We start from the raw sequence: 26,696 nt of genomic DNA on the forward strand, positions 1-26,696 counted from the left end.
ACCACCTAGCAGAGGCTGGGCCCATAATACACAGGATGGACACTCCTGAGCTGGGGCTGCTCCTGGCTCCTGGAGGAGACCTTCCTGTGGGTCAGAGAAAGCTGGGCCCGCACCACACCCATGAGAGCAGTGGCGGGGGCTGGGGGGTGGGTCTGAATCATCCCAAGTCCCCTGTGGAGAAAGCAGTTTCTTTAATCCAGGAAATAATGTCAGACCCACTCAGGTTTGGGAAAGGACAGGTTGCAGGTTGGTCCTATGATAAACCATAATGGAAAACTATAGAGAATGTGTATATATGACTGCATCACTTTGCTGTAAAGTAGAAATTAACACAACATTGTACATCACCTGTACTTCAATTAGAAAAGAAAAAGGAGGAGGAGGAGGTTGAACTCCTCCTACAGACCCTGTTGGAGTGATTGAAGGAAATAAGGAGACGCCTGGGGCATGTTCTGTGACTGTGAGGAGCACTGAAGCAGGAGCGTTTCTGCTATCACAGGAGGAGCCCGGTTATCAGACCTGGAAACCCACAGCGTAAGAGAGGCCGTGGTTGAGGAGCAACCACGGGGCACAGGATTTGCAGGGCAATGGGTTTCACAAGCTTCACCAGGAGCCGCTTCCGTTCAGACTTGAGTAATGGGGGTGGTCTCCACAATGGGAGAGCCCCGTGAGGACCCGAGGCCTGTCCCTGAGATGAGACAGTAGGATCTGGGATTTGAACCTGCAGGGCAGGAAGAAGCAGCAGCCACTGTGACTCCTGGGGCCAGAGGATCAAGACCCCTGGCTCCTCCGTAGGAGCTGAAGTGAAGGGGAGCGGGCACCTGGGACCAATGATTACACTCAGGCCAGCTCCAGGGTCCCCTTCCAGGGCAGCACCTCAGTCAGCGGGGCTCGCCTGGACCCCCTGCTCCCCACTCCTGGGAGACTCTGGTTGTGGGTGGGTGGAAGGGGTGAGTCTGCTCGGTCAAGTGCATGGGGCCAGGGGCTGGGGGAGTGAGGTGGGGGTGGGGTGTGAGTGCTTGGAGCTGTGTGATGCTGTGTGGATGAGCCCGATTCTGAGGTTCAGTTCAGGGATTTCTTTTTCTGCCACATGCTAAGCCAGAGCACTAAGCCTAATCCAGCTTTTACAGTGAAGAAAGCCGAGATTTTGATCACCATCTATCTCATCTTTTTGCCTGAGAGTCGATTTCGAACACAAGTGGGGAGGGTTTATACTCAGAATTTGGGGTTATTCTCTATGACTTTCCTGGAATTTTCCCCTCTCTCCCTAGAAAGCCTGGTTGCCCTGGGCTTCTTCCCTGGCTCTGCTGACCAGAGACAAGGTGGGCTTCCCACCGGAGTTTCAGCCACCTTATGCAAAACTAGGGCAGCTCTCAGAGCCAAGTAATAGTAAACAGGAAACATTCTGTCCTGGCTGCTTCCGCCGAGTTTCAACTTCCCTCCTCCATCAACCTGCTTCTGTACACTTTCTAGAAGCCCTGGCGGCTGTTCTTTGCCTACTGACCTCACGGGAGCATCTTCCCACCCAGTTTCCAAGAGAGAGGTGGAGAATTTTGTTCTCTCTTCCAGACAACAGGATGGGTGCTGATGCCCTGGGTTCCACACTGAGAGGTTCAGGCTGAGGGGTCGTGCCCAAGTGACCCAGACCCCAGAAGCACCAGGTCCTCCCTCAGATCCTGGGGACACAGACACACCCCACCCAGGTAAGACCACAGCCAGGCTCCTCTGCAGCCAGCATCCCACATCTGCATGCAGGTTAATGGAACAGACAGAGGTGACAGGCTTAGTGGCCATCCTTGCCCTTGGCTGACCCAGGGGGGTGGAGTGGATGCTCTCAGCCTTAATCTTCAAAGCACAGGCAGAGGAATCACAGTCAACCTGATTCCAGGAATGTTTTTCCCACCCACCCCGCCCCCCCACCACCACTCCCACTCTCTGCAGCCTCTCTGGCTGGCCTGGGACCACCCCATTCCTCCTCTTAGACATCAGAGCCCACTAGTGGTCCCTGAGTTGGGTTCTGCTGGTCAGCTGCATTATACTTGTTTGTCCAGCCCACTCCACCCCTTTGTAGACAGACCTGGATTCCTTTGAGTGAGGACTTCCCCTCTTTGTATGTAGGCATAGAAGGAATGTTAATCAAGATACTGGCCATTGAGCAAGCCGGGCCAGCCAGACTCCCTTTGGGGAGTTGAGCTCTCATGTGGTTTATTAAGGAGCTCAAATACAGTTGGATAACATTTGTTCAGTGGCAGCTTGTTAACAAGATGGAGGAGAGGTTTACTGTGTGTGCATGCGTGCTCAGTCTTGTCCGACTCTTTGTGACCCCATGGACTTTGTAGCCACCAGCCTCCTCTGTCCATAGGATTTTTCAGGCAAGAACACTGGAGTGGGTTCCCATTTTCTCCTCCAGGGGATCTTCCGAACCCAGGGATATTCTGTTAAGTGCCAGACCACTTAATCCCTAAAAACTTGCCTATATGGCATGTCTTCAAATCTTATAAGGTTTATCTCTCATCACTGGGAGTGCGTGTGACTCAACTAGGGTTTTAGAACACTCAACACTTCTTGCTCATCAAGTCCAATTAACATACTGTCATTGTGATAGCTAATGCTGTGTGTCAACTTGACTGGACCATGGGGTGTGCAGATTACCCCTAGATGTCTTTCAGGGTGTTTCTGGATGACATCAGCATTTGAATATGTGGGCTCAGTAAAGTAGATGGCCCTCCTCAAGGTAAGCAGGCAGCATCCAATCTGTTAAGGGCCTGAATTTAAAAAAAGTGAAGGAGGGAAATTTGTTCTCTTCTTGCCTGCCTAGTTGGGCTGGGACAGGTGTATCCAATGCTCTTAGATTGGACATTATGCCTTTGGCTCCCCTGGTTCTTGGGCCTGCAGTCTTGGACTGGACTTAACCACTGTTACTGGGTCTCTGGCTTGCAAATGGCATCTCATGGGACTTTTCAGCCTCATATTCCCATTAGCCAATTCCCATTTTATATATAAACAAACATGTATGTGTGTGTGTGTGTGTGTGTGTGTGTGGTTAATCATATCCTACTCTTTGCGACCCCAGGGACTGTAGCCTTCCAGGCTCTTCTGTCCATGGAATTTACTAGGCAAGAATGCTGGAATGGGTTGCCATTTCCTACTCCAGGGGATCTTCCCAACCCAGGCACCGAACCTGCTCTCTTGTGTTTCCTGCATTGGCGGCTGAATTTTTACCACTAGTACCACCTGGGAAGCATATATATACATACACACACACATATACATATATCTTTCAGTATTATATCTTTTTGCCTTTTCATACTGTTCATGGTGTTCTCAAGGCAAGAATACTGAAGTGGTTTGCCATTTCCATCTCCAGTGGACCACGTTTTGTCAGAACTCTCTACCATGACCCGTCTGTCTTGGGTGGCCCTACAAGGCATGGCTCATAGTTTCATTGAGTTAGACAAGGCTGTGGTTCATGTGATCAGTTTGGTCAGTTTCCTGTGATTGTGGTTTTCATTCTGTCTGCTCTCTGATGAATAAGGATAAGAAGCTTATGGAATCTTCCTGACGGGAGAGAGTATGGATGTGAGAGTTGGACCATAAAGAAAGCTGAGCACTGAAGAATTGATGGTTTTGAACTGCGGTGTTGGAGAAGACTCTTGAGAGTCCCTTGAACTGCAAGAAGATCAAACCAATCAATCCTAAAGGAAATAAGCCTTGAATATTCATTGGAAGGACTGATGCTGAAGCTCCAATACTTTGGCCACCTGATGTAAAGAACTGACCTATTGGAAAAGACCCTGATGCTGGGAAAGATTGAAGGTGGGAGGAGAAGGGGATGACAGAGGATGTGATGACAGAGGTTGGATGGCATCACCGACTCAATGGACATGAGCTTGAGCAAGCTCTGGGAGTTGGTGATGGACAGGGAAGCCTGACATCCTGCAGTCCATGGGGTCGCAAAGAGTTGGACACAACTGAGAGACTGAACTGAAAAGATATATATATATATATACAAGCATCAATATAGTGGACCAAGGTAACGTACTGCAGAGTGTCCAGACTGACTTTGCCCCTTCAGCATATAATGTGACAGACAGCAATAGAATTCACATAGCCCAGGTGCCAGACTGTAAACATGTACTATTGTCGAGTCCCTGTGAATGTGAAGTGCCTCTTATCCTACTTCCCACTGGATATTTTTAAAGTACGTTTTTCCATACTGATAACTGCATGATACATACCATAGGCCATGCTGATCTGCTCTAAGATAACATACCTATTAATAGCACAACAGTGTAATTGGGGCTACTATTGGCTAAGTTTCTAATAGTCATTTAGCAGCTTTTGCAGAATCCAGACTGCTGTTCAAACAAAGAGGTAAAGAGGACTAGAACTCTTGCATCCTTAAATCTTCACCTGTGGCACTCATCTCTGTGATTCCCTCATTCCCCAGGAATGCAATTTTCTTTCAACTGATTTTCACCAAGGGAAACTTCAATTTCAAGGCCTTCTGATTGGCCTTTCCTAAGACAGTCGTTGCTATTTCAGAGGTTAAAAAACCAGCTCAGCTAACTGCTATGTATGTTCTCATAATCCTCACATCCAGGAACTGGGGTGACGATGGCTGGGTGGCTCTGTGGATTGAGTGGACTCACTGTTAGATGGACGTTACCTTACTGCATACTCTAATAGGAACCGTGATGGTGTTTTGGGCCCCAGGAACTAGCATCAACTCAAATGCTGTAAAAACAACTGTTAAAAGATCTGTGCATTTTCCTTTGTCTGCCATATGGAAACTTCCATAAATGGCCTTAGGTCATTCTGGTGAAGAACTCAGGGAACGACCACATTTGCAGTTTGTTATGAGACCTGCCCTCATTTCCATGGGCAGGTCCTAGATTTGGCTCAGGTCTGGAAACTGGGCAAGGGATCTTGATTTTTGACTGGGGCAGCTGATCTTAGCCATCTGTGCACCATTTTTAAACTCTTTCAATTATATGTATATGTATATATATATATAGCCATATATATAGCAATATCCTGTTGGCTACCCACCTATCTATAGGCTTAAGGCATACAGCATTAATGATTTGACAGATGTAATCATAAAGTGATTATCAAAATAAGTTTAGTGGCCAAGTCCTATTAACTATCTTCATAGATATCTATGAGCCGGGTCCCTTGCTGTCATTCTAACCTCATCGCACGTTACAAATAGGGTTTCATCTCACTCTGACAATTGCCATCTTGCTGCCACCTGGTATCTGTTGTTCTGGAATCCTATCACTTCCATTGCTACTTGGGAATCCAGTTCTGTAAGACATTCCTCCATTATGCCAACCTACGAAGAGGACAGCCTCTGCTGAGCATCTCAAGGATGCTAGTGCCCCTCAGCTGTGTGTTCCTCATCACCTTGTTGAGTTAGTGTCTGTGAGGCCTCTTGAGAAGCATAGGCACCTGGTGGAGGGGTTTTCAAGTTGTAGGAAGTAGAGCTGTGCTAACCTCCTAGGCTTTTGGATCTTCTTTTCCTGGTAGGTCTGGTATCCCTGCTTCCACTTCATCCAGTGTATACCGTGATAAGTTTAGTGAACATCCATTATTTCATAGAAGTACAAAATGAAAGGAACAGAAACACATTCTTCCCTTATGCTAACCTACAGAGGAGAGCCCCAGAGAGCATCACAGGGATGCTGGTGCTCCTCAGTTTTGTACTCCTTATTACTTTGTTAAATTAGTGCTTTATATATACATATATATATGTATATATATATATATATACACACAAATAATGGTTTGTCTATAGACATAGTAAAGTGATTGCCACAATAAGTTTAATGACCATGTCCTAAAAACCATCTTCATAAACATCTATGGGCCAGGGCTCCAGCTGTCATTCTAACCATATATATATATGTTATTATATATATATATGTCATTCTATATACATATATGTCATATATACATATATATATGTATATACATAGACATATATATATATGTCATTCTAACCATATATATGTATGTCATTCTAACCATATATATATATATACTCCTGGTGGTCCTTAAAGGCATATATATATGTCTGTGTGTATATGTATATATATATATCCTGTTGGCTACCCACTTATCTATAGGCTTAAGGCGTATAGCATTAATGATATATATATATATATACACACATATGTGTGTGACACACATATACATATACTTATATGTATGCCTTTAAGAGCTACTGGGAACATACTTGGATAATCCCTTTTGGCCCTTGCCAGGGTAATTAAACATCGTGGCACAGAGGAGTGCTTCTGTATTAACAATTTTTCCTTTTTCTGTTTCATATTCCCCTTCTTTGTCCAGGATTCACCCCAAGACTCCTGGTACCTGCTGTACATGTTGGCCAGTCCTGCAACTCCACTGGGGTAAATTCTTGCTGCAGCTGGCAAGAGGACCCAGGACTTTCCCAGTGGGGTCCTGCTGGGAGGACTCTGCAGAGTTTTCATCCAAGCAAGATTAGGATGGGGGAAGGGTGGGAGTCTGTCTTCCAACCAGGGGGAAGGGACTCTTCTGCAGGGCCCATGGTTTCAGGGAGACCTGAGGTTCAAAGTTCTCACTTGCATCTACCTGGGAAGCCCAACTCTGATTCAGGGGTCACTCCTTTTTCACTAGGGCTCTGCCTTTGGCACAGGAGCCCATCTTAAATTTAGGCTTCAGTCTTCCCCCATGTTCTCCCATTCTTAAAATTAGAGTTTGTGTCAGGACTTCCTTGCTGTCTGCCTTCCAGCTGCAGGTGGTGATTAAGAGATTTTGTCCTTTTCATTATAGGGGACTGGAATACAAAAGTAGGAAGTCAAGAGATACCTGGAGTAACAGGCAAATTTGGCCTTGGAGCACAAAATGAAGCAGGGCAAAGGCTAATAGAGTTCTGCTAAGAGAATACACTGGTCATAGCAAACACAACACAAGAGAAAACTCTACACTTGGATACCACCAGATGATCAATACCGAGATCAGATTGATTACATTCTTTGCAGCCAAAGATGGAGAAGCTCTAAATAGACAGCAAAAACAAGACTGGGAGCTGACTGTGGCTCAGATCATGAACTCCTTATTGCCAAATTCAGACTTAAATTGAAGAAAGTAGAGAAAACCATTCACATATGACCTAAATCAAATCCCTTACGATTATACAGTAGAAGTGACAAACAGATTCAAGGTATTAGATCTGATAGACAGAGTGCCTGAAGAACTATGGAAAGAGGTTCATGACATTGTACAGGAGGTAGTGATCAAGACCACCCCAAGAAAATGAAATGCAAAAAGGCAAAATGGCTGTCTGAGGAGGCCTTACAAATAGCTGTGAAAAGAAGAGAAGCTAAAGGCAAAGGAGAAAAGAAAACATATACCCATTTGAATGCAGAGTTCCAAAGAATAGCAAGGAGAGATAAGAAAGCCTTCTTTAGCGATCAATGCAAAGAAATAGAGGAAAACAATAGAATGGGAATGACTAGAGATCTCTTCAAGAAAATTAGAGATACCAAGGGTACATTTCATGGAAAGATAGGCACAATAAAGGACAGGAATAGTATGGACCTAACAGCAATAGAAGATATTAAGAAGAGGTGGCAAGAATACACGGAACTACGCAAAAAAGATCTTGGTGACCCAGTTAACCACGATTGTGTGATCACTCACCTAGAGCCAGACATCCTGGAATGTGAAGTCAAGTAGGCTTTAAGAAGCATCACTACAAAGCTAGTGGAGGTGATGGAATTTCAGTTGAGCTATTTCAAATCCTAAAAGATGATGCTGTGAAAGTGCTGCACTCAATATGTCAGCAAATTTAGAAAACTCAGTAGTGGCCACAGGAATGGAAAAAGTCACTTTTCATTCTAATCCCAAAGAAAGGCAATGCCAAAGGATGTTCAAACTACTGCACAATTGCACTCATCCCACACTAGCAAAGTAAACTTCAATAGTACGTGAACTGGGAACTTCCAGATGTTCAAGCTGGATTTAGAAAAGGCAGAACAAGAGATCAAATTGCCAACATCTGTTGGATCACCAAAAAAGCAAAAGAGTTCCAGAAAAACATCTACTTCTGCTTTATTGACTATGCCAAAACCTTTGACTGTGTGGATCATAACACACTGTGGGAAATTCTTAAAGAGATGGGAATATCAGACCACCTTACCTGCCTCCTGAGAAATCTGTATGCAAGTCAAGAAGCAACAGTTAGAACTGGACATGGAATAACAACTGGTTTTAAATTGGGAAAGGAGCATGTCAGGCTGTATATTTTCACCCTGTTTATTTAAATTATATGCAAAGTACATCATGCAAAATGCCAGGCTGGATGAAGCACAAGCTGGAATCAAGATTGCAGGAGAGATATCAATAACCTCAGATATGCAGATGATACCACCCTTATGGCAGAAAGCGAAGAAGAACTAGAGTATCTTGATGAAAGTGAAAGAGGCAAGTGAAAAGCCTGACTTAAAACTCAACATTCAGAAAACTAAGATCATGGCATCTGGTCACATCACTTCATGGCAAATAAACGGGGAAACAATGGAAACAGTGAAAGACTCTATTTTTTGGGCTCCAAAATTACTGCAGATGGTGACTGAAGCCATGAAATTAAAAGACACTTGCTCCTTGGAAGAAAAGTCATGACCAAACTAGACAGCATATTAAAAAGCAGAGACATTACTTTGTCAACAAAAGTCTGTACAGTCAAAACTATGATTTTTCCTGTAGTCATGTATGGATGTGAGAGTTGGACTATGAAGAAAGCTGAGCACTGAAGAATTGATGCTTTTGAACTATGGTGCTGGAGAAGACTCTTGAGAGTCCCTTGGACTGCAAGGAGATCCAACCTGTCCATCCTAAAGGAAATCATTCCTGAATATTCATTGCAAGGACTGATGCTGAAGCTGAAACTCTAATACTTTGGCCACCTGATGTGAAAAACTGACTCATTTGGAAAGATCGAGATGCTGGGAAAAATTGAAGGTGGGAGGAGAAGGGGACGACAAAGGATGAGATGGTTGGATGGCATCACTGACTCAATGGACATGAGTTTGAGTAAACTCTGGGAGCTGGTGATGGACAGGGAAGCCTGGTGTGCTGCAGTCCATGGGGTAGCAAAGAGTCGGACATGACTGAACAACTGAACTAAACTGAAGAAATTTAAGCCTGCCATTTACTCTTTTCAATATATTAGGGGCACTTAATGACAGCCACCAAAATCCAGTTTTTTAGTCACCATTTCTTCTTTTGTAAATGCCAAAGAATATCACCTACTGTATGCCTTTTTGCCTTTATCTCATCCAGTTTCCTACATGTGAATGTTTAGCAACTGCATTATTAGAGCACACCATGGACCATCAATGCACTATCTGACAGGCTGTGATCCAACTCCAGAGCCCATTCTTAGCCTGCTTGCTCGGACCATGATCTTAAGTTGAGTTCCTTAGAAACAGACTCTGCGATAAAGTCTCTTACTTAAGTAATTTATTTTGTGTTTCTTTGCTAGAAAGGGATGAGGGAAGCAGGATGGTATTAAGCAAAAAGCTAAGGATGGATATATTCAGACAGGCTTCAGCCTGATCCCATAGGATGCACAGAGCATGAAGGTTGGGTCGACTGGAGGCCGGCCCCCAGGCCAAGGCTGTGTAACCTCCAGGTGACGTTGGCTCCACTTGGCTGAAGGCAGTGCTCTGGGGAGGGGTGGCATCAGCAGCCAATGCTTCATGCATCTGGGGAATGAGATATTTGGCCTAAAGGGGAATTTCCAGGACACCAACAACATCCACTATTCCAGACAACTGTCCTCATTTGTTTCCTGAAGAGCAAACACTTCCTTGAAATTCTTCTCAAATTCTGCCTCCAGTCTAAGTCCCATTCGGCCAAAGTCATGGAACTGGAAAAAAAAAACAATAAAATGAACACAAAATAATGATCTTTATTATCAATATCACTGGACACCCTGCAACTGAGGACGATCAACTCTTATCTTTGATATCCTGAGTTATGTGAACCAGGTTATGCTTAAAAACTCTTGCAGCGAAGAGTAACTGATGCTTCTTGAGAGCCTGATTATTTCGTATTTACAGGACAGGAATGGAAAATCATGACCACACTTGAGAGCTCTTACTTATTTGGCTAGGTTGCTGATTTCAGTGAGAGTCAGAAAAGTAATCTGTGTTCTTTGTAATAGTGCAAATAGTACAGGGTGGCTGTGGTAGCTCAGTGACCTTCCTTTCATGTTGCCATGGAGCAACTAACCCTGTGGGCTGAGTACTGAAACCCATGCGCCCAGAGCCTGTGCTCCACAAAAACAGAAGCCCCCACGATGAGAAGCCCGCATGCGGCAACTAGAGAGTAGCCCCTCACTTGCCTCAACTAGAGAAAGCGCTTACACAGCAATGAAGACCCAGTGCAGCCGAAAACAAATAAAATTTTAAGAAAGGAAGAGAAAGTGAAATGGAAGCAGAGAGAGCCACTTGCCTTGTAAGAGGCCCTGTGGTTCTGAAAGATGAGACGCATGTCCTGCACAAACCCTTCCACGTGGGAGTAGCCCTGCTCATTCAGCCTCTTCTTGATCTTGTCCAACCACATGGGTTCCTTGAGGTTTTTAGAAGCCTCTTTAATCTAGGGAAAAACAAAAGTCACTGGGAGCATTACTGACAGTGTTCAACGGGTGCCTCCTGTGGATTCCCATCAAATCTGGTAGAAACACAACAAGGCAACGATAACAGTATCTCATTCTCTTGCTCCCATGGGATTCCGGCCTCGACTATCACAGGTGCCAGTTTCCAGATGGGGTAACAACATGGCAGCCTGCGATTACTGTTGGCCGTGGTTACTTACGATCAGTATGTATCTATGTGTACTCGGTTGTGTCTGATTTCTTGTGGCCCCATGGACTGTAGTCCGCCAGGCTCATCTGTCCTTGGGGTTTTCCAGGCAAGAATACTGGAGTGGATTGCCCTCTCCTACTCCAGGGGATTTCCTCAAACCCACATCTCCTCTGTGTCCTGCATTGGCAGGTGGATTCTTTACCACTAGAACCACCTGGGAAGCCACTGTTGTGGTTACTTACATAATAATAATATGGAATCTTCGAAAAAAAGGTACTCTCTGAATGGCAATAGACCTTCAAGAGGAGGAACTCACATTTCTGTAAAAGAAGGAAGCTGTGAACAAAAAGCAGCCTGGAGACATTGAGCCCCATACACATACCCAGGCCAAGCATGACTCACACCAGTCTCTGGAAGTTTCCCCAGACGGGGATGGCTCTTGGACACAGACGTACAATGGCTGCAAACAAGTCCTGGTGTGACTTGAGTGTGACTGAGTCATGGTCACCCTGTGGTTGCCTTCCCCCTACCCTGTGCTTGACTTTTCACACTTGAAGGGGAAGGCTTGGGTTCCCATCTGACTCACCAGCTGCTCCTCTGGCTGCATCGGCCTCGCCAGGACCTCAGATTCCTTGAGACCCTGCTGGTTTCCTGAAGACTCTGTCATCCTGCAGAAGGTGCAACTCCACGGGCTCCTACGGGGCCGGGCATAAGTGAGCGAGGACAAGGTCCCCAGAAACACCCGCCACTCCCATGGCTGCCACCGTCCTCCTTCCAGGAACATTGGTGGACACAGTGCTGAGAGGAAGGGGGTATCTCCAGAGTCTCCAAGACCACCACATGGGGTCTGAGTCAATGACCCCCATTACGGTGTGTGGAGCTGGTGTCAGAGTAGGGGGCTCTCCTTTCTGTGTCCACTTCTGGGAGCACAAGGAATCCTGTCTGCCCGGCCTGAGTGTCAAAACTGGGCCCTACCCCTGGGGTCCTCCAGCTTCCCTCAGCCCATCAATAATGTGACAAAATGAGGGAACCTGCCCATGCTTCCTGTGTTTTCTGAATCAGCACAGAACAGCCAACTCATTGGAAAAGATCCTGATGCTGGGAAAGACTGAGGGCAAGAGGAGATGGGGGTGACAGATGATGAGATGGTTGGGTGGCATTACCGACTCAATGGACATGAGTTTGAGCAAACTCTGGGAGATGGTGAAGGACAGGGGAGCCTGGGTCGCATAGAGTCGGATACGACAGTGGCTGAACAACTGCAACAACAATAAACAAGTGCATTTCCACCCCTGTGAGCAGGAGTCCATGTTGGAAAACTTCTAGGAAAGGACAGGAGCCATGTGGACAAAGGACCTGGCTGCCAGCCTCAGTGTCCTAGAGGATATGAGTGGCAAAAAGCATCCACCTGCCACTGCCCACATCTTGAAGCGGCTCTCTGTATCATACTGCTGGACCCTGTACCCACGGGCCTGCTCCCCATCCAGACGTAGTAAGAACTAGGCAGGGGGAGTGGGCGTGGCCAGAGGGAAGGTCCCCAGTCAGAAGGGAGGGGCAGCATCTCACGTACTTCTCAGTTTCCACCGGCGGGATGTGACAGTCCTCGTGAAAAGACCTCGAACAAGTGTCACAGCAGAACAGCTTCCCTCCATCCCGGCAGGTCTCACACTCATCTGAGTTTCCCAGCTAGAAGGCAAAACAACATCTGTATCCCCAGTGAGACCCCAGAAGTCTAGGAATCAAGAACCCACTGCCTTTGTGTGAACCTGAATGGACGCACATGCTTCTCTCTGAGACATTAAAGAACAGCATGGTGTGGGCATTTCAGAAGAAGAAATTGTGCTCTGCAGTGAAATTGATGAGGAAGAGCCGGTATGTCGGACCAAAAAAGTCTTCCCTGTAAAACCAGAGAGTCTAACACTGAAAGACTAGAAGCAAAACAAGGTAATTTTATAGGAATTTATTACCTCGCAGATGAGAGATAAAGTCCTGAAATAAAGTGTTACATGTGTTTGCCTATACCACAATAATTAAATTGACTGCTGGGAGGGTGATATATTGAGAACTTAATAAAGTGGATTAAACTTCTTAGTATAGAAAGCAGTACAAGATTATTTTATGACTTGAGTCTTGTTCTGGGCTTTTGCATAAAGCTACTTGTGTTGGGTGAATTGGGATTCTGGCCATTTCTTTTTTTTTTTTTTTGAAATGGTCATATATGAGGAAGTGCTAGCCCCAAGGACCATCTTGCCTAAAGTTCCCATTCGATGTTATGGGGCATCCTCAAGGACATCCCCAACTGGGGACTGAAACTGCTCTGGCATGGAGCCATGGGACCGTGTTTCTTCCCTTCAGGGTAAACACTCACAGATTGCCATCATCATTCCCCAGAAAGTAATGACCCCTCTCCCCAGAGGAACAAGGAATAACAGATATAACCAATGTCTAAGAACCTCGTGCATGCTCAGTTGCTCAGTCATATCCAACTCTTTGTGACCCCATGGACTGTAGCCCACCAGGTTCCTCTGTCCATAGAGTTTGCTAGGCAAGAAGACTGGACTAGATTGCCATTTTCTTTTCCAGGGGATCTTCCTGACCTAGGAATCGAACCCTCATCTACTGCATTTCCTACATTGGCAGATGGATTCTTTACTACTGAGTCACCGGAGAAGTCCCCAAGAACCTCACATTTGTGTATTTTTTGGTAGATTTATCTACCTCTTTGTTTCTAGTCTAGCTACACATTAGAACCTCCAGGGCAGTGTATATAAAATATTAATGTCCTGGTCCCAATGCCAGAAGTCTGAATCAGTTTGTCCAGGTGGGGCAGAGTTATTGGTATTCTTCTTTAATTCATAGAATGGGTAATTTTGTGTATCAGAATCATCTGGGGACTTTTAAACAATCCTGATGTCCAAGTCTTAGCCTAGAATGATAAACAGAATTTCCTCTAGGTTGGAATCCCAGCAATACTATTTTCCAAAGGTCTTAATTGCAGTCTAAGTTGAATATTAGTCAAAGCAAAGTCTGTTATTAAGGCATGGGGTTTAGCTCAATGCTGAACTGTCCTCTAACATCAGTCCCAGAGACATCACTTTGCTGACAAAGGTCCGTCTTGTCAAAACTATGATTTTTCCAGTAGTCATGTATGGATGTGAGAGTTGGACCGTAAAGAAGGCTGAGCATCGAAGAACTGATGCTTCTGAACTGTGGTGTTGCAGAAGACTCTTGAGAGTCCCTTGGACTGCAAGGAGATCAAACCACTCAATCCTAAAGGAAATCAACCCTGAATATTCATCAGAAGGACTGATGCTGAAGCTGAAACTCCAATACTTTGGCCACCTGATGCGAAGAAGTGACTCATTGGAAAAGACCCTGATGCTGGGAAAGATTGAGGGCAGGAGGAAAAGGGGACAACGGAGAATGAGATGGTTGGATGGCATCACCGACTCAATAGACATGAGTTTAAGCAAGCTCTGGAAGTTGGTGATGGACAGGGAAGCCTGGCATGCTGCAGTCCATGGTGTCGCAAAGAGTTGGACACAATGAGTGACTGAATAGCAACAATCAATCCCAGGAAAACTGAGTCACAGCAGTGAGGGTCCTCTTGCTGGAACAGTTGCTTCCTCTTCCCTGTGGACTCTTGGCTGTGGGCTGTGAGACCTGACCCTCTGTACCGATGTCCATCCCAAACAAGCCACACAAACACTGGACTCCAGCACTGTTTAGATGACTGAAGAATCCTTCAGTTGGCCAAGGGTCAGAAAGAGAGTGAATAAGATCTAAATCTTGTTGGGGGCATTACTTTGGAGGTAAAGTATATGTAAAGCTATTTGACTATCCCTCCTCTATTGGACGCCATGCATCAGCATTACTGCATACTATCCCACCTGAGTGCTGCCCCCGGAGCTGTGCAAAGGTGACTCTGCTGCAAATGTCCATCCTGTTGCAGTGAAAGGAATCAAAAGGGCTTTCCATGTGGCTCAGTGGTAAAGAATCCGCCTGCCAGTACAAGAGATGTGGGTTCCATCCCTGGGTTGGGAAGATCCCCTGGAGGAAGGCATGTCAACCCACTCCAGTATTCTTGCCTGGAGAATTCCATGGACAGAGGAACCTGGTGGTCTACAGTCTATAGGGTCACACAGGGGTGGACATGACTGAGTGACTGGGCACACATGCACACACAAAGCAGCCAATCACAAGGTACCAGATTGAGTTAAAATGCCCTGATTTGTTAGATGGTGACCAGCTCAGCACCATGATGGTTCCCTCAAGACTGGATGTAGGGTTTCCATAAGGAACCCCCGAGCCCCAAGTGCATTTCTCTGCAGGATCCACGACAGTGTTTAAATCTTAACCTGCCAGCTTTACCTGGCCTGTTCCTTCTGATTGATGCTTAAAACCGTCAAGCTCTCCCCGTACCTTGGAATAGAAGTTTGGGATTTTTCTTTCCTTCTCTATTGCCTTCTTTAAAATGCTGCTCTCCCTCTAATTTCCTCCTTATCCCCCATCTGCAGGCCAGCTGTGCCCATTACTATGTCAAGCCCAGACTCTAGAGCCCCCAGTGGTCTCAAGCTCTGTCTCCTATTCGCACTTTCAAGGGGAAAGAGGAAATGGGAAGGTTTCCACTGAACAAACGGAAAGGATGCTTTCGGGTAAGACACCCAAAGCCAGAACCATGTACCTGAGTGGGCGATGTATCTGCTATGCCCTGCTCATCACCCACGGCGACACACTCCACCTGAGTGTGAGCGTGCTTCAGGGAAATAGGATGACTCAGAAAACGTGCTGAGGGAAAGGCCTGCATTAGTCTGGGTCACAGGTGGGAGTTAGTACTTACACAAAGGTCATCTAAGGTGTTGTGAGACTTCAGTCCTCTTTTCTGCAGAAAAGAAAGATTAAATGACAATATTGAATGTGATGTAGGTATCCGTCACTTATTTAAGCACGAGTCACTGGAGGGATTCAAGCCATGGTTCACCCATTACTTCACACCTGTTTTTTATGGATACATGTATCTACTTGGAAAATAAAAAAAGTACCAAAGGACCACTGCTTAGCCCAATAACAAGTTCTATTCCCTGGCTCTTAGATGCAATGTGGAGCCATCTGGGGACTTTAGCCCTGGTTCCCACAGATGGAGCTGGAGGAGCTCTGTTGGTTTTCTTACTTCAAGAGGCCCTTGGGCATTTTTCTCTACATTATACAATGCCATCCCACCAGAAGGAGCTGCAGTGAGAGTATCAGCCTGAAGATTCATCATCAACAACCCAGGTAACCATGGGGCCCGGAGTCCTGGAGTTCATGCAAATGTCCCAGAGGAGAATGCCACTACCTGTCACAGGTCTCCTGGGGCACAGCCTCAATGATAAAATGTACCCAAACTTCCCAGGGCTGCAACTCTTCTTCCAGAAGATCACTCTTCTCTCCCCTCCCTCTGAATCCGAAGAAGTCAGCTAGCTGGCTCTTCAAAGATAACTGACTACCACCCACCAGCTTTACATTGCTTTCCAATATTCAGTAGAATGACCTGGCCTCCATCCTTCTAGGGCAGGGGTTCCCAAACTCTGGGATCTAATGCCTGATGCTCTGAGATAGAGCTGAGATGATAATAATAGAAATAAAGTGCACAATAAATGTAATGCACTTGAATCCTCTGGAAACCATCCCTCCTCTCCAGTTCATGGAAAAATTGTCTTCCACGAATCCAGTGCCTGGTGCCAAAAAGGTTGGGGACCACTGCTCTAGGACACAGGTAGCCTCAGCTTTGGTCTCCAGCCCAGGGCAGAGTGGTCATGGACAAGTGTAATCCAGTGGTCAGTCACCTGAGATGTGGCTATGTCACTGTCCACCTTTCTATTGCCCATTCTAAATTCACTGCTTCCCAAGTGGCTGAGTGGTAAAGAATATCCCTGCCAAGCAGGAGACGTGGGTTCAATCCCTGGGTCAAGAAGATCAACTGAAGGAGGAAATGGTAACCCATTCCAGTATTCTTGCCTGGGAAATCTCATGGACAGAAGAGCCTGGTGCATGGGGCTATAGTGCATAGGGTCACAAGAGTGGGACACAACTTAGCAACTAAACAACAATAACCCTCTTAGTTATTCTTCCATGTTAGGCAATGAAGTTGAAACAATCCTTGAGGTCAAGGATATTGTTTTAATCTTCTAAAGACCATTGGGCATTTAGTAAGCATTCAATAATTGTATGTTGGATGAGTGAATAAATGAATATAATTTCACTTAGAAAATCCCCTGGAGGAGGAAATGGCAACCCACTCCAGTATTTGTGCCTAGAGAATCCCATGAACAGAGGAGCCTGGTGAGCTACAGTCCATGAGGTAGCAAAAAGTCAGACACAGCTGAGCAATTAATACTTTTTTTTCCACTTAGGAAAAGAAATTACTTGCTATCTCTTAAGCAAATATTACCCAATATTAAAAAGATTGTTCTAGAGGAATATTGTTGTACAGTTGCTAAATCACATCCAACTCTTCACGATCCCATGGACTGTGGCACGCCAGGCACCTCTGTCCTCCACTATCTCCTACAATTATTTTACAACACTGCAATTGTCATCAAAAGGTATTAGTGACCTTTGTCAGGAGCCAGGAAGCCATCGTGTGGTGTTGAGAGTGACACTGAAGAGTCCCAAAGCCAAGGAAAAAAGAGGTTCTGAGAAACACAGAAGACCCATGGAAGTAGTAATGGGTCCTGAGGTTTCCCATTCGGGGAACATCTGCTCTTGTGCATGGGGAGATGAGAAATGAAGAGGCAACTGCAGGTTGCTGCTAAAAAGTGTTGTACCCACGACTAAGGGTAGAATCTGTTGTTAGGAAGATGCCAGCTTACTCCGGTAAACCAACTGAGTCACTCTTGGCACCTGGGGAATGATACAGATGCTGGTCTTCAGGACACTAAGTAAGGCAAATAATAGTTCTCTGCAGAAAATCCAGCAGGTGAAATGTCCCAGGGACTTAGAATTCCAACTGTCCAGAACCTCAGATAATGTGAAGTCCTGGATCTCACATTCCCAATGGAAGATGAAGTCCCATGGGCCAACTATGTGTAACCTGTCTTAGAAGTTCTGTGAATGTCTTGATTGGCCATTTCTTTTTTAATAATTATTTTGTCTGCACCATGCAGCATGTGGAATCTTAGTTTCCCAACCAGGGACTGAACCCATGCCCCCTGCACTGGAAGGGTACACTTAATCACTGCACTGCCAGGGAAGTCCCTTGAATGGTCATTTCTATGTGGAGTACATAAGAACGGCACTTCTCACCTCCATCTTCAAGTTCTCATTCATACCCAAACTTGGAAAAGCCATCTCCGTGTCCTGAATCTACACTGCATCTTACATACTTATTGTCTCCATAGAGGAAGGAATCACTTTCATAGACAGAAGGGAGGTCTGCACAACAAAAGAGTTGCATCAAAGTAACCAGTTTTCTTGGCCAGCCCCTCCTATACAATCCACTGATCTCCCAAGAGTTTCCTATCCTACAGCACCATCTTCATGAAGGGCAAATAATGGTCCCCTGAGAAAGAGTATGTCTGTGTGTAGACTACTAAGGGGTGAAATGATCAGAAAAGAAATATGTTTCCTGTTGCCTATATTACAAAATGGTATATGGACCAAGATAGATGATCTTAGACTGGGATTCTCTGAATGACTGTGAACATACTTTCATTCCATCACATTTCATTAAAGTTAGAAAACAGTAATACTGATTTAAAAAATTTGGGTTTGACTTGAAGATGACCGTATCACCCTATCATAATATACTTTTACATATTCCATAATCATGCTTGCCTTTACAATTTTGACAACATCCACATCTATAGCTAAAGCACATCCTTGAGGTCTATTCTGATGGCTCCTTATCACTTCTATTTCAAATGGTTTACCATTCAAGAAGACCTTGCCATTCAGAACAACATAGTGTTCAAAGAAGCGACACTGAAGGCATATGCCAAAAGATTTTTAAAGGTGAGAGCAGAGTGTTACACAGTTGAGAAACCACAAAATAATACACTGTGCATGCAAAATCAATTATGTGATGAGAATTTCTAGAAAATTATGTAATAATCACCTTTCTTCCCCCGTAATATTTCCTTGGAGGATTATGGAGAAGTCTTCTCTGAAAGATAAAAAGATCCAAGTATATGGTTGGCCTGTGAGTCTGGCACTTCCAACCTCTTCCCAAATATTTCTACCTGGATGTCCCACTGTCAGCCCAAAGCCATGGTATTTAAATGAGAAACCATCTTCCTCTCCTCATTTGTATTTCTTCTAGAACTCAATCTGTGACCCTTTAAAAATCATCTTTAGAACATTTCCCCCCTCTTGTGCTTTTCCCCTTAAGTTTTAAGAGGTTTTCCTATATAATCTCTTTGACACCTCTCACCCGCTCTCCATTCCTACCAGTCACTCAAGCTTGAGTCCATATACCAAGGCTTGTCAATCAATATACACTTATCCCATGCCTACTGGGTGTCAGACATTCTCAACAATCTTGGACACACAAAGATGGACATAGAAAAAACAAAGTGAAAAGATAAGAGTAAAACTATAAGAGGATCTTAGTAATGGGCTCAGGAAGCCCAGGGAAGAAATGGTCAGGGCCAATTTGGTCAGGGAATATTCAGGGAAGAATGGCATTTGAGTTGAGCACTGCATGTTGGGTGTAGGTTTCTTGAGCTGAAAAGATTCTGGAGTCGTTTCAGGGTCCCTCGGCCATCTAAAACACTATTCTAAAAATGTCATTTCATATCTCAGAAGACTTCATTGATTCTGCATTGTCTATGAGTTTAAGCACTTTAACCTGGCACTAAATTCCTCTACAAACAACTGCAATTGAGTTGATGGATTATACCTTATTATATACAGTATGTCTATCTCAACCCACTGGGCATGGTTCTGGTTTTCACATCATTCTTTCTCTGGAATACCCTCTTCCTACTTGTTTGATTGTAAACTGTCTTCTTCCAGTGCATAAAGTTGACTACATTCACCTGAGTCAGAATGATCCTTCTCTCCTTTGAACTCCTATTCCATCCTGACAAAGGCAGTGGAATTTCCTGCCTCTTTCACAGCAGTGATGTGCTAAGTTGTACTGAGGTTAGGAATGTGGAACACTCTCCCTGGGTGAGAGGATAAACTCAGAGACATCTGAGCTTTTGCGATAACTCAACAAATATTTGGTGAGCAAATAGTGACCTTATTCTTGGGGGACAACAAGGAAAGTCACATCTTCTGCCCTGGCCCCCAGAATACCTCCATCAGCCATCGCAGGGGCCTCCCTCCACAGCGAACACTTAACTTCCAATTCTTTGATCTTTCGTGGCCGCCTCTGATTTCAAATTCCCTGGGGGTGAACCAGTCTCCGTTCTCACTCTGTATACACTTCACCCAGACTCCTGTAAGACCAGGGTAAATTCATCTTCAGCCTTCCTTGTTTTCAGAAGGTGGTCTTCCACCACACTGGATCTGGACACACCCAGTTTAGGCTCAAGATCTAAAACAGGAGAGTCTGGCCTCCCCTTTCAGGCTTCAGAATCCCCACACCTAGCCTCCAAGTCCCCTCACAGGAGATTCACTGCCTTGTGGCAACATTTCTTTAACCGATGTGCAACAACAACAAAAATGATAATTACCATTAAAATCAACCTTTTAAAAGTATTTCAAAATCACCTACAAAGGAAAAGCAAGTGATTTTGAAGTGTGAGAGCATTTCAATTTGCCAGGGAGAGGACCTTGGGCCCATGGGAGCAGAAACTCAGGTTGGGACTGAGATCTCTGATGGGTGCCTTGTGGCTCAGAAGGGCACCATAGCAGCATCTGAGCCCTTTATCACACTTCCTACCCAGTTCAATGACATTATTGAGCAGATGTTTCCCCATCCCCCAAACCGTGGATAGCTGATATTAAAAGTAATTGTGAAATGCTATCCAATGGTAAACTCAAGTTATGTATAAAAGATAATCACATGTTAGCATCATTAGTCATTAGAGAAAAGCACAGCCAAACCATGAGACACCATTTCACACCCAGTAAGATGGCTGTCTTGGAAAAATTAGACAATAACAAGTGTTGGCATGGAAACAGAGAAATTGGAACTCTTATACATTGCTGGTGGGAAGATAAAATATTACAGCCACTGTAGAAAACATTTTGATATTTCCTCAGTAGGGTTAAACATGGAATCATCACAGGAACCAGCAATTCCACTCCTAGGTATATACCGGAAAGAATTAAAGACTGTTCACACAAAAACTAGAACATGAATGTTCAAAATAGCATTATTCATAATAGTAGAAGAGTGGAAACAATCCAAACTGATGGATCGCTAAACAAAATATGGTATATCCATACCATGGAATATTATATTATGTGGCAATAAAAAAGAATGAAGTACTAATACATGCCATTACATGGATGAATCTTGAAATTATCATCATAAGAGAGAGAACCAGTCACAAAATGGCACACACTACCTGATTCCATTTACATGAAATACTGAGAGTAGGACAATTTATAGAGCAGAAAATAGATTAGCCAGTTTAGGGTTGGGTAGTGGGGTGAGTATGATACTGGGCATTGATTACTTAGAGACATGGAGTTTCCTTTAAGTAGGAAAGTATTCTGACAAAAATATTCTATAATTTGATTGTGGTGATAGTTACACCATCTTGTGAATATACAAACAAAATTTAATGTTGAATTGTACACTCTGATGGTGAATTGTATCTCAGTTGTTTACTAATACTTTATATCAATTATGTAAATTAATTCCTCACAGCTATACCATGAAGCAGGATTTAATGGTTTCTTTTTTAGATGAAGAATTTCAGGCTCAGAAAGGTCCCATTTTCTACTCAGATGAATCAGTTCCTCTTGGCACAGGAGAGGCTGGGACTCAGGTTATCTGATTCTGAATTCTGTGCTGGTCCTCATTACATCAAGCACCTGCCCTGGTGATGATCATCCCAAGGGAGAAAGGACATGAAGGTGGGGACTGAGGGCCTCATCCCTTTTATTTCTGATTCACTTCTCTTTGGTTCGTTGGCTTCCCTGTGGATACGTCCATGTGGGAGTGAGCACCTAATGTGTATGATTTCTTAGGTATGAAAACATTAACCTAGGTATCCCTTCCTCCTTCTCCCATGCATACTTTCACAACCATACCTTCACCTATGTGTAATTCACATAGATAATCCCATTACTTCTCAAGACTCCTCCAGATAGGCATTGCATAGTAGACCTTAAAACTCACCTTCTTTCAATTTCTTCTTGTATAACTTCCCCTTCACCTTACCACAGGTCACAGGAATTATCTGAGAGTGAAAATTCACATGTTCATATCTGTACCTTCTTTTCCCTGAAAGAGAAGATTCCTTCATGGTCTCGTTTTCAGTTACATCTGTACCACTTTTCCCATGTTGAGTTTGTTCCTATAAATGTATGAAAGGACGTAGAAAGCTTTATACCACAAATCTCTAGAGTTAAGGGCTTCCCTGGTAGCTCAGTTGGAAAAGAATCCACCTGCAATGCAGGAGACCACCTGCCAATGGAGGAGACATGGGTTTGATCCCTGGATCAGGAAGATCCCCTGAAGAAGAAAATAGCAACCCACTCCCATATTCTTGCCTGGGAAATCCCATGGATAGAGGAGCCTGGCAGGCCACAGTCCATGGGGTCTCAAGAGTCGGACACAACTTAGTGACTAAACCACCACCACTAGAGTCAAAGCCTTTCTTCCAAGTGGCATTTTTGATACATAACTACAGAATATCTACCTCTAACTCATCCCTCAAGTTTCACACAAAACAGAATGTGTTAGTAGAAAAATCAGGCCTCAATAAAACTGTCTTAGCTCCCAATCCAGTCAGCCTCACTGATTCTTATACAACCATGAAGCGTACAGCTGCATCATATTCTGAAGGGAGCCATGGGACTTCCCTGGCAATTTAATGGTTAAGACTCTATGCATGGCACACAAGTTTGATTCCCGGTCCTGGAACCAAGATCCTGCATGCCTCAAGGCCAAAAAAAAAAAAAAAGTTCTTTCTTTCTTCATTGTAGGGAATCCTCCAACTATTTCACCACAGTTAAGTAGCTGGAGCAAAATGAGAGACTCTACTTGCATCTCTCTATTTCAGGTCTGGCTGAGTGAGCAGAGGGCAATGATGGGGAACCTAATGGAGGTGACGTCTGCCTTCTCTTTGGGTTCTCTGCTTTGTTTCACTGTCTTTAGCTAAAAGAGAAGTTCAGGAAGCTCTAGGATAATCTGCAAGTTACACGGGGAGAGGGCTGCTGGAGACTGAGTCCACAGAAGTGGGGCTGAAAGGTCTTTGAATAAACTAGCTCAAGGAGGCTGTGTAACTGACCTTGACCCTGCAGTCAATGTTCTAGAGCCATGATGGGAGGAGGGGGAGCTGTCCATGGTCCATTTTGAGATAGTAGACTAGGAGAATTGGGATGGGCTGAGAAGGATGGTTGGCCTAATTCACCCTCTTACTTTACAGATGAAGAAACCGAAGGGAAAGCAGTCAAGTGACAGGCCCAAGCCCACACAATCAGAAGAGGATGATAGACTTCTGACCACCACTCCAGGCTATCCATGCTGTGCAACCTCTGACTCTCTGTATAGCAAGAGAAGGGCCAGTTAAATAATGTGTGGGTTATGTATGTGCCCTTTATGTGCAAACAGACTATTTCCAGCTTGAAAGTGATCAGTTCAGCGGGGAGAGCATCACTGTGATAGCCGTTGAACCCATGGAGTCTGGTTTAGATCTGTCACCAAATTACTTGTTTGTGAAATTATCTTCTTTTTCATCCAGGCACATTTTGAACCAAATTATAAACTCTTTCTGTTAGTAAAGCTGCATAAAGCGATTAGGGAGATAGATTTAACAATAAAAACAGAGTGCAAAACAGGAAATTAGCTGCCTAATTATTGAGACAATATTTCCTTTTTCTTCCTTACCTCTTGACCTAGCTCTTCTCTGTGGGGTTCTGTCATTATTAGTAAAGTGGAGTCTAGGTCTGCCTCTCTTTTTCCCTGAGGAAATAGAAAAACAGAATCGTTGTCACAGACATGCAGTTGCGTTGCATCTATTAATGCTTTTCAGAATTTCCACTGAAATGTAATTTCCCAGAAGCTTGTCTAATGCACAAAGAAAAATATATCATTCCTAGTCTTTAAGCTACCAAGAATTAGATGGCAAATCTTAGACTTATATTTTACTTTTCATTGTTGCACATTAGTAAAACAAACAAGAAATTGATATCAGCATTTTACTTATATCCCAAGCAACCATATGTTAACTGTTTAATAGATGCCAACTGTACATCTACTAATGCACAATTAAGGGAAATGAGTTATAAGGAAGCTTATGGCAGGCTTTGCAGGTGAGACACATGTCATACACATCACCTGGAATGAAGCTATTCGTACATTTGTATTGAAAGTGTTAGTAATGTAACCAAGAGTTTTGTCCACCTGAGCTTAAACAAAGATATTGGAATCTAAGAAACTAAGAACAAGAATGCTAACCAAGAGGAATGTGTTGATTTGAGTCCTCCAAAACCTTGATTTCACATAGTAACTAGGAATGGACTCAGAAAATATTGCAGCAGAGAATGTCCTGCCATTGACAAGTTAATTGGCTCTGGATATATATCTCAAAGTTTGCTATCATTCACATGTACTTTATTTCTAAGGTAGGAAGATAAATTCATTTCCTTCTTTCTGAGTTCAGTGCTCACCATCCAATGACCACCATCTGGTGGGAAGAGTAATTCAGACTCCAAGAAGAAATATTTTCCAGACTACTCCTTCCTAACTGCTATAAACTCTAAGCAGACTATGAGCATATATCAGACCAGCAAAGTAAAAAGACTCTTTCCTTCAATCAAACCCAAAGTGGATCCATTGGTTGGAAGAATAATCTTACTTTCTGGTCTTAAGACTAAACAGTTACTGAGAGGATTTTCAATTCCTCAAAATCAAAATGGCCCTATGGGACAAATCTTGATGATTAGACTTTATCAGAAGGTCTAAAACTTACAATAACCTTGCAAGTGGTCACCCTGTTATTATTTAACAGGGTAATATGAGCTCAAGGAAGAGGCCTACAGAGATTTATAAACTTGTGTAAGAAAGACTTCTGGGCATACACACCGAGGAAACCAGATCTGAAAGAGACACGTGCACCCCAATGTTCATCACAGCACTGTTTATAATAGCCAGGACATGGAAGCAACCTAGATGCCCATCAGCAGATGAATGGATAAGGAAGCTGTGGTACATATACACCAAGGAATACTACTCAGCCATTAAAAAGAATTCATTTGAATCAGTTCTAATGAGATGGATGAAATTGGAGCCCATTATACAGAGTGAAGTAAGCCAGAAAGATAAAGACCAATACAGTATACTAATGCATATATATGGAATTTAGAAAGATGGTAACAATAACCCTATATGCAAAACAGAAAAAGAGACACAGATGTACAGAACAGACTTTTGGGCTCTGTGGGAGCAGGCAAGGGTGGGATGTTTCGAGAGAACAGCATCGAAACATGTATATTATCTAGGGTGAAACAGATCACCAGCCCAGACTGGATGCATGAGACAAGTGCTCGGGGCTGGTGCACTGGGAAGACCCAGAGGGATCGGGTGGAGAGGGAGGTGGGAGGGGGGATTGGGGTGGGGAATAAATGTAAATCCATGGCTGATTCATGTCAGTGTATGGCAAAAACCACTACAATATTGTAAAGTAATTAGCCTCCAACTAATAAAAATAAATGGAAAAAAAAAAGAAAGTATTGGGTTGGCCAAAAAAGTTTGTCTGGGTTTTTAATGTACAGAAAATCTTGAATGAACTTTTTGGCCAACCCAATAGAAGAAAAGTAATAGCCATGGGCCAGGGAGAACCACTAAAAAGGTAGAAATGTGGTTCTTAAAGAGGTGGATTAATCTTTTGACTTCCTCTTACTTTCTCCCTTTGGAAGGTGGGTCCACCACACAGCAGAAGGCCATCCAGCCAGGTATGGCTCTCAAGGCGCTCCTCACCTCCTTGCTCACCCAAGATGCCAAAGAAAGAAAGAAAGAAAGAAAGTGAAGTCGCTCAGTTGTGTCCAACTCTGCGACCTCATGAACTGTAGCCTGCCAGTCTCTTTCATCCATGGGATTTTCCAGGCAAGAATACTGGAGTGGGTTGCCATTTCCTCCTCCAGGGCATATTCCTGACCCAGGGATGGAACCTAGGTCTCCCTCATTGCAGGTAGACTCTTTCCTGTCTGAGCCACCAGGGAAGCCCTTAAGATGCCAAAGTGGTAGAATACTCTAGAAAACCAGGATATTTCTGGCCCTCTTTCTCATTCCTCCCTCCTCTTCTAAAGGTCCATGCTCACAGACCAGTGAGAAGAGATCCATATATCTCATTCTTGCCTCTTCTGTATTCCGGCTCAGCTTGGCACTAAAGGTCTCATCACAACCTTGGACAGTCCAGCAATTGTAGAGCTCTTTCTTTCTCTCTGTCTGCCACTCTCTGGTTATGCCTTTCCTGGGTAATGGGTGTGTTGTAGTTGTGCATGAGTGCATGTGTGTGTGTGTGTGTGTGTGTGTGTGTGTGTGTGTGTGTGTATGTATGTAAGTCACTTCAGTCAAGTCCTATTCTTTGCAACCCTATGTACTGTAGCCCACCAGGCTCCTCTGTCCATGGGATTCTCCAGGCAAGAGTACTGGAGTGGGTTGCCATGCTCTCCTCCAGGGGATCTTCCCCAGCCAGGGATCGAAACCAAGTCTTATGTCTCCTGCATTGGTAA

General features: G+C 44.3%; 1 protein-coding gene and 1 long non-coding RNA gene across 11 annotated transcripts in view; one reads left to right on the top strand and one right to left on the bottom strand.

Annotated features, from left to right (window-relative positions):
* The first annotated feature begins 1,440 nt into the window (after positions 1 to 1,440).
* Positions 1,441 to 9,509, top strand: LOC133060806 (uncharacterized). Its single transcript, XR_009693853.1, has 4 exons — positions 1,441 to 1,703; positions 3,536 to 4,033; positions 6,355 to 6,416; positions 6,820 to 9,509. It is a non-coding gene; the product is annotated as an uncharacterized LOC133060806 (long non-coding RNA).
* The window catches only part of LOC133060801 (nuclear body protein SP140-like protein), a 90,263-nt gene continuing 73,060 nt past the window's right edge, over positions 9,494 to 26,696 (bottom strand). For 9 of the 10 annotated variants that reach the window (XM_061148553.1, XM_061148551.1, XM_061148548.1 and 6 more), the window contains 10 exons: positions 23,851 to 23,925; positions 22,138 to 22,242; positions 20,139 to 20,281; positions 18,955 to 19,002; positions 15,700 to 15,741; positions 12,430 to 12,545; positions 11,446 to 11,554; positions 11,102 to 11,179; positions 10,507 to 10,650; positions 9,494 to 9,919 (listed from right to left, as the gene is read on the bottom strand). In XM_061148553.1, the coding sequence (XP_061004536.1) occupies positions 9,812 to 9,919; positions 10,507 to 10,650; positions 11,102 to 11,179; positions 11,446 to 11,554; positions 12,430 to 12,545; positions 15,700 to 15,741; positions 18,955 to 19,002; positions 20,139 to 20,281; positions 22,138 to 22,242; positions 23,851 to 23,925 (968 nt within the window). In that variant the 3' untranslated portion in view covers positions 9,494 to 9,811. The remainder of the gene's footprint in view (positions 9,920 to 10,506; positions 10,651 to 11,101; positions 11,180 to 11,445; positions 11,555 to 12,429; positions 12,546 to 15,699; positions 15,742 to 18,954; positions 19,003 to 20,138; positions 20,282 to 22,137; positions 22,243 to 23,850; positions 23,926 to 26,696) is intronic. The other variant, XM_061148547.1, reaches the window with a different exon arrangement.

Source organism: Dama dama, chromosome 8 (assembly GCF_033118175.1).
Source record: "Dama dama isolate Ldn47 chromosome 8, ASM3311817v1, whole genome shotgun sequence".
Lineage (NCBI taxonomy): Eukaryota > Metazoa > Chordata > Mammalia > Artiodactyla > Cervidae > Dama > Dama dama.